Genomic DNA, 8,410 nt, shown 5'->3' with positions numbered 1-8,410 from the left:
CTTAGTAATTTGTCTGTTATTCTTTTCCTTTCGTGATAGCATTTCTCTTGGCTATGAATCCTCCTTATTTTTGTAAAACAGAAGATGGTATTCCTTCAACAAAGTCAGCTGATGGAGACAAATTCTTCTGTTCTAGTTTCTGAATATCTCTAGCATAAATAAAGTCAACAAATTTCTTGTGTGACTGCATAAGTTGGGTCACTCTGAGCTGGTCTTTTATCACTTTATCAGAAAGATGCATTTTTAATGGTGAAAACTGTCCAGTGAACAGCTATCAGCAGAGTGGGAAGCAGCAGAATGCAGTAGTTTTAGCAGTATAAAAGGTATGAATTATCAGCACTGTACTAACTGTACGGCAGTAAAAACATTTACAGCAGTTAAAGAAAAACAGTTTTTTCTCTCTCCCACCCTTCTTTCTAGTTGAGAATAGTTACTGATATCTGTACTTTGGGTACTTTGGCTGACATTGGACTGTGTTTTTATGTAAGATAAGAACTTTGCCTTGGTATCGAATGCCTGGTACATAGCAGGATGTGATATGTGGCTTACTTTGTCTCTGTTCATGTGTCTGCTGTGGCTGGGTTCTCCTATCTTGTGGATATGCAAGTTAACACTAACTGAAAGGATAGTCATGTCCAATTGCTCCTAATTTTTTCTCACATTGTACTGGTTTCTAATTGATGGATGTCAAACTTCCAGTAATTAGCACGGGGTGTTGATTTCTGGATGGTATCCTGTTTCTCTTTTGTTTCTTTTTAAGTATACACAGCCTGATCATGAGTAGGAAGCATTATTCAAATCCAAGGGAGTGCGGGTGCTCCCAGCCCCAAGTCAGGAAATATTTGGCTTTTGAAAAATAACGGCTACTGTGCAGAGCTCTGGCTGAGCTGTGATATCATGAAATGAGCCTGAGGAAATGCTGTGAATGTGCTGCCAACCCTTTGTGAGAGGAGGGATCTTTCTGCGCTCACTTATCCCAGGAATCTGTTCCTCAGTCCTTGTGTTTATGACGCTAACGTTCAGTGACAGTTCTGCTTGGACATGCCTCTGCTCCTGAACTGGATCTCACACCAGAAGGTACTGACTGCTCCTAAGGTGCGTGTGTGAAGTTCATTCATCTTGCGTCTCTCTGTACAATGGAACAGGTCTGACAATGCACCTTGTGTGGTGATGGAGTGAGAAAATAATTGCCTTGCTAGAACTGCTATCATTAAGTAGCCAGATTTGTTAGGCATGTTTGTTAGATTAGTACTTCACAGACATACTAATGTTTACAAGCCTTGTGGTATGAAGAGGGGCTTTACTTTGTTAATAAATTCCAGACTGAAATTTTCCATGTGGAAGCTAGAAATAAATTAGGAAGAGCTGCAGCTTCTCTGCACAGTGAAATTCAGTCCAACTGTGGAAATAATGATATACAGCTAGTGAATTTTGTTCTTCTTCTCAATATTCATAGTATTCAAGTTCTAAGTTTGGATTAAAATTGAAAGTACTGATCAGTAGTTACTGAAGGATGCACTTGAAAGTTATCCCTCCAGAAAAAAAGAGGATCCCCACCTTTGTTCATTGGAGGCTCTTGTAAATTGAAAGGGAATGTTTTTGTGGGGTTTTTTTGAATGCTTCAACTTCTGTCACTGCTATTCAAGAAAGCATGAAGTGTCACCATGGAGATGCTCTGCCTATTCTAGAGTTGTGACAAATTGTTCTAGTGCTGTGCTGCAGCATGCATGAGTGGGTTCAGTAGCCTCTTTGTTTTGCAACTTCAAGATATTGATGATAAACATCTTTTAACTGAAGATTTTTTTTTTATTTTAGAGGTTGAAGTTGGAATTAATTGTAACAAAATCCTATTTAAATGTCATGAGAAGAATTTGGTGTTATTTTTCTGTAGTCCTCTCTTTTGTTTTAATCCTCATTTTAGTCAGATGAAAGAGCTTGCATTAGTTACATCAGTTAAAATGATGTTTCCAATGTGAAAATAATATTCTGCTTAGAACACAGTGAAGTGTCTTCATATGTAGTAGAATAGTTCTTGGCAGTACTAATCACGTGCCCTTTGGGCAACGTACTACTAATGCACGAGGCAGGTGTTTGCACTCCTTTATGTATTGACCCTGTTACAGGTCTGTCACAAGGGATAGAACGAGATGTAGCCCATGAACTGCAGAGCTGAAATTAGCATGTCTAGAGTACTAATATATCTGTCTTCTAGCCAGGATTGGGGGCTGTGACGTTATTCTACACTAGCTGGCCAAATGGGCGATGTGCTGCTGTAAGGTCTCAAACCAAGGTCGTAGGGGGAGGTGTGTGGTGCAAATAGACGAGACTGGGGACTATCTGGCTAGAATTGATGCTCTCATTAGTTTCAGCTTACCAAAACTCTACTGCCTGTAGTAAACAGAGTTTGTGACAGTGTAACACCAGTCATACTTTAATTTTTACATTGTTTATTAAGAACTGTGATTATAATTGTAGGTGATGCAGAACTTGCCCAGTGCCATCTGCTCTGTTTTTAGTACAGCTAACTTTTAGTTGTTGAATTGCCATGTATTGAATCAGATCTAATTGGATGAAGAGCGATTCATACAGTCTTAGGCTACTCAAATATGAATAACAAATTTAATTTGTGTTCTTAAGTGTGGAGGTTTTTTCTTTAATTAGTCTTATTAGATTGATCGTATTTCCCTGGAGTGAAATATTGCCTCTTTAGTGACATTATGGAGCTCTTATTACTTGCCTCTTTTCTTTTGGTAGTAGGGTTTTTTGTTTGTTTTTTCTCCTCAACCAAGTTTTAGAGTGTTCTTTATACTGAGGAGCTGAACTAGTATCACAGGTCTAGTTTTGCATTTATGGTACCCACTGTCCGTCCTTGTCTTTTTGACCTCTAGCATTTGGGGGGGTTGTTTGGTACAGGCCCTGAAGAAGGATCTCGGCTCCTCTGAGTTCTCTTGGCTCTGTTCAGAGATTGAGTTGTTACTTTTGGGCACTGTTTCAAGAGTCTTAAAGTACACGTGCTGCTACGTTCTCCTGACAGGCATGTATGCTCTTGACAACATCCTGGAGGGGAAGAAAGCTCATCTGAAGCTCTCACATCCATTTTGTTTGGTTTCAATTTATTAATACCTGAGAAGGTTTAGTCTGCCTGTTACTGTTTAAGCATGAGGTCACTATTATATTAGAGAAAGCTTTGTGTGCTGTTCCAACATATTTGAGTAAGCATGTTGGGTGGGGGATAACTACCTTGTTCTGCTTCTTATAATAGTCTGCTACTCCTCAACAGCTTAGGGGAACTTCATGAATAAAACCTATAGTAGTGGCCTACATTATGTTTCTGCTTTTGAGAACTTCTGTCCCAGCACTGCCCTATCAACTCCTTTTCTGGTCTGGGAAGCCCTCTGCAACTGCCTTTGGGACATAGTCATTTTCTCTTCTGTCCAGCAATATTTGGAAAAAGGTGTTAGGCCCCTAGACCATGGGATTTGGGAGAAGCAAAGCAGGGGAGAATTAAGTCTTCTTGTATTGTTCCAGCAGTAGCACCACTGGGTTTGTTCAGGCTGAAATTGTGCCTCTCTCACCCAGAAAATACACTGCTTAGCCCCCTCTAATCTAGTCTTCCTTCTTGACATAACAAAAAAATTCTGTGTGTTAAATAGATTAATTGCTAAAATATTTTAAGGATTTAATTTTCTTTATGTTCAGGTGAATGCTGAAAACCTATGCAATGACTCATTTAACCTTTTTATTTTGTTCTGCTAAAAAAGCTGGTAGTAGATGTCCAGAAAGATCTGCAATGGCCCTGTGTGTGTCAGGAGTAAGAGTCCCATTTCTCTCCTTTGGCTGCTTAATTTCATGAGACTGCTGCAGGGAAATACTAGATTTTGGAAACACATTAATAGGTTTTGACTGTTTCAGGAGTCTGTCTTCTTAATATTCCTAAACTGATTTCTAAACGTAGTTAAGCATTTTCATCCAGGTAATTCAGTATTTTGAAAGCTCTGTTCTGCTTATGATGTTGTCTAACTTTGCCCTGCAATTTTGCCATTAACAAATAAGCTAATATCCAAATCCAAAAAAGTTACACAACTTCGATGGTGAAACTTTTCTGACTTTTCTTGATATACAGAGGAACAAAATGTCAAACCCCAGTGATACATGCCAGAGAAATATGTAAAAAGTCATATTGGGATGATTACTATGCTGATAATAGTGTAACTTTTCTTGTATCTTGCATTTCAGGAAAATACAGGTGAAAACTCTTCGTTAGACTCCACTTGATTGCAGTTATGGGTTTTGCTCAAAGTCAATATTTTAAATGAAAATATTGTCATGTGATCAGGTATATCTCAGATAGCTGTAATTCTTTGTTCTTGATAAGGAAGTGTCACTCTGGAAGTGAAGAGAATCAGGTCTAACAGTAGAAGCTGGCACATTGTCAATCCTTGGGTACATTGTCATCAGTATACAGTTACTCCTGTACACTAAACACCAGCAAAATCCATGTGTATGACTAATATCCAGGCGGTGTTAGTATCTGTCTTACATGTTATACTTGAAGCGGTTTTTCACACCATCTAGAGTATTCAAGAAAGAACCAACAAGCATCTGGAACTGGTTCTGGGCTGTCCGACAGATATTAGTTATCAATTGTGAAATCCCTGTATTAGCTTATATTCCTCTTCAGCTGTATATAGGAGAAGTATTCATAACTACAGAGATTAAATGGGTCTTAAAATTTTCTCCTTGATTTTTCACTTTAGTTCTGTGTATAGGTCAAAAAATAGAAAAAAAGTGAATACTGATGAGGGAGCACTCTAAATAGCCTGTAAAAAAATTCAGTTAAACAAAGCAGGGAATAAGTATTGTTTGGACTGTATGAGCTGAAACCCCTGCTCTAATGCTAGGATCCATGTATGCATGTAAGTGAAAATACTTTGTGATGCAAAAGCTATACAAGGAACAGGGATTCTGAAACAATAATTGTGACTTAAATATGAATGTCTGAAGAGTACACACAATCTGGAAAAGATAGAAGTAAAACCAAGTGATAAACAGCAGTATGGATGGTGGTTTTTTTCTGAATAGAAATGCAGTTACTTAAAACTCTGTGTGTATATTTGTGGTGGAGATCTCTGACAGAGTAGGGAATGGATGGGTATTTCTGTTGTGGTACAATTGGTAGTGTGTTATCCCCAGCTATTTGGAGATTTACTGGAGGAGGAGAGACAGGGAAGGATGTGTTAGGAGGCTAGTGGGTATTTTTAGAAAGACTTAAGAATTTCCAGTCTTTTTTCTTAGAATTGATGAGCAAGAGGCTCAGTACACTTTTTAAAAAATTCAAATGGCCAGTTAAACAGCTGACAATGTTTAGTTGATCGTATGTAGAATTTATGCATTTTTAATAGAATTATCATTTTTCACTGTATTTTGAATAGAAATAGATGTGAAATGCCCTTTAACAGGTTCTGGATTCTTAAAAGGGAAATGTTAGACAGCTAGTTTGCCAATGTCGTTATAATAGAAAACTAAGAAATTTAAACTCTAGAGCTTCTCTGAGCACAGGCCACAGAAAGAATAAGAGACCCATCAGTGGAAAAAGAGCTGCATCTTGGAATATGAACAGGCATGTATAAAGTGAGAATTGTTTGTGTCCAGCTGAGCTGGCATGGCTGGGAGGAAGCACACCTTGGGTGATGGTTAAGCAGCCTGCTAGTGAGAATGAGTGAAGAATAGTTACCCTCTAGTGTCGGTGTCATATCAAGACTTAACTTTTAGGCTTACTGAAAACTGAGATGATGATGACATCTATAGGGATAAAAGCCAAATAGTCAGTAGACCTTAGGGTAATTGAACTTCATTTTGCAATAAATGAACTGGAAGCAGATTTGAGCTGAATGCCCAAGGGGTGAGGAGTGTGTAATAGGAGATGGGGATTAAGACGAGGTAATTTTCCACTGTGACTTGCAAAAGTGCTGGTATCAAGGCTTCAACTGGTATCATGTGACTGAAAGAAAGAGATACTGTTGGGAGCATGGATTATTTATTAAGGTGTGACTTCAAAGTTATCTTTTTTTAATAGAAAAATTCTTTGAAAGATATCAAATATTATAGATATGGTGGGAAGCTGTATAGAATGCAAAAGCTGTTGATTGATTATATTGGACTAGGTGAATGTTGAGAACCGATTTCTCTTGGAAAGAAAATGTATAGATATTCTCTCTTTATCTCATTGTCACTAGTAATTTCCCCAGTGCATGTAACATGATGCCTTTCATTATCTTTCCAGAGAAAATGAGACATGGTGGAAAGAGGTTTGGTTAAGAGGAACAGGTACTGTCCAAAGTGCAACTAGTATCACTCTGATCTGCAGTCAGTAGAGTTGGATAAGTCCTAAGACCTTGTTTTCTTTATTGAAGCCAAAACAAAAAAAAGAGCGTTTGTATTAAATATGTTGATATTGAAAGCAGACTCCTCCCAAGGTGATAGGGATAAAATGGAGGAACCATGTGTCTTTGAGACTGGGTGATACAGGGCTGAAATTGAGAGTTTCTACTGGACATGCACAGTTTGTCTATACAGGATGTAGCAGGAATCTATGGGTAAGAATGACAGAGGAGAAGGGAGATTTGGGTGTGCTACTTAACTGCATGACTGAGACAGCAGGGAAGTGTGACCTTAAAGTGAACTGTCATAGGGTGGATGGGGTGAGGGTTTTTGTAGTAGATAATAAATGATAGCTAATGCAATTGTACATGGTATTTCAGTAAAATTTCCATATTCTTGCTACCTGTATTCCAAAGCTGTCAGTTGAAACTGATGGATATTGCTGGTCTCTTTTTCCCAAAACTGTTTCCACAACAGAACAGTGATGGCCCTATCCAAAATACATCAGTAAAACACGCCAATGTGGGCAGAGGACCACAGAAAAGAAAAGGCAATCTCAGTAAAAATAAACAAACGAAAAAAAAGATGTGAACATTTGTCAGTAGGCCTTCTGGTAATTTAAAACCTTATGTTCTGAAGCAAATTACAGAAAAAAATTATTTGCTTTGCTTCCACTGCATAAATTAGCTGCACAGAATTGAAACTTTACTGGTTTTATATTGTTAGCCAAGAAGATAGGGGCACTCTGCTGAAGAAATAGCTAATGTAAATACTTACTGTAATAAATGTCTGACATATCACTGGCTGTGCTCTCTCATTTGCGGTTACTAAACAGGCCTTTCACACTGTCCACTTAGGTTCCCGATGTCATCAGCAGCATAAGACAAGTCTCCAAAGCCGCACTAAAAGAAGATGCCAAACCAAGTAAGGATAGTGAAGATGCCTTCTATGACTCTCAAAAATTTGAAGTCCTTTACTGTGGAAAGGTGACAGTGGCTCACAAGAAAGCTCCCTCCACGCTAATTGATGAATGCATAGAGAAATTCAGCCTTCATGAGCGCCAGCGCCTGAAACTATTAAACGAGCAGCGCAATAATGAGTCAAGTTTGGACTTACCTCTGTGTGAAGAAAACGTGCCAGCTTCTTCATTGGATAGCCCATTTGAGGAGCTGGACAGCCCAGATAACACTTCAGGGCATGCTGCAATGTTTACAGTCGGCAGCCAGACCAACTTGACCAACCTGGCCAGCACTCGTGGCTTCTTTCCAGAGAGCATTTTAGAGGACTCTGGCTTTGATGAGCAGCAAGAGTTTCGCTCCCGGTGCAGCAGCGTCACTGCAGTTACGCAGAGAAGGGTTCATGACGCAAACCTGAAAATACAGTCACGCAGAAGACATGCAAGTGCACCCAGTCATGTTCAGCCCTCTGATTCTGAGAAGAACAGGACAATGTTGTTCCAGGTGTGTACTAGGAGGAGCAATTTCTTGTTGGTTTTGTACCGTATCTTTTTCCCCTGTGCGGTTTGAAGCTGAGACAAGTTTTGCCATATAAGTAATATAGGTCCAGTATGGTTTCATGATTTCTCATAAATATTTATGTATCTGTTCATAAATGAGTGCAACACAAGTAGCTGAACTTTCTTAAGGAAGTCACCTCAAGTCATGAGCTCGGGCAGATTTTAAGGAAAAGTAATTACTTATAGAGTAATCACTTAAAGGAGTAGCGTTTTTAGAGAAATAATTATTTTACATGCAGTTCTGGATTACCTGTATAGATGAGATCTAGAACCTGGCTGGAGAAGAGTGAGTATTCTTTCGAAAAGAGAGTTGATGCAAACAAACCCTCTTTTTTTGTGCACTTAAAAAGAAACTCACAACTTCACATAAGATTTTCACAGCCTTACGTTTTGCCCAGCCCCTTTGTGATGATTTGTCTTATTTTTCCCAGATGAGTACTCAAACATCTCTGCACTGAAGGCTTCTTCCTTCAGACCTCAGTGGTTATTTCTTCTCTTGCCTGAAGTGTATTT

At 38.8% G+C, this 8,410-nt stretch overlaps 1 protein-coding gene across 2 annotated transcripts in view; it reads left to right on the top strand.

Annotated features, from left to right (window-relative positions):
• Window positions 1–939: 939 nt before the first annotated feature.
• The window catches only part of TBC1D4 (TBC1 domain family member 4), a 51,986-nt gene continuing 44,515 nt past the window's right edge, over window positions 940–8,410 (top strand). Inside the window, exons 1-2 of one of the 2 annotated variants that reach the window (XM_018071071.2) lie at window positions 940–1,077; window positions 7,239–7,841. In XM_018071071.2, coding sequence (XP_017926560.1) covers window positions 1,042–1,077; window positions 7,239–7,841 — 639 coding nt within the window. In that variant the 5' untranslated portion in view covers window positions 940–1,041. The remainder of the gene's footprint in view (window positions 1,078–7,238; window positions 7,842–8,410) is intronic. The other variant, XM_029960924.1, reaches the window with a different exon arrangement.

The sequence above is a fragment of the Manacus vitellinus genome, unplaced genomic scaffold (assembly GCF_001715985.3).
Source record: "Manacus vitellinus isolate BGI_N305 unplaced genomic scaffold, ASM171598v3 scaffold_2_pilon, whole genome shotgun sequence".
NCBI lineage: Eukaryota > Metazoa > Chordata > Aves > Passeriformes > Pipridae > Manacus > Manacus vitellinus.
This window is presented reverse-complemented; position numbering and strand designations above follow the sequence as displayed.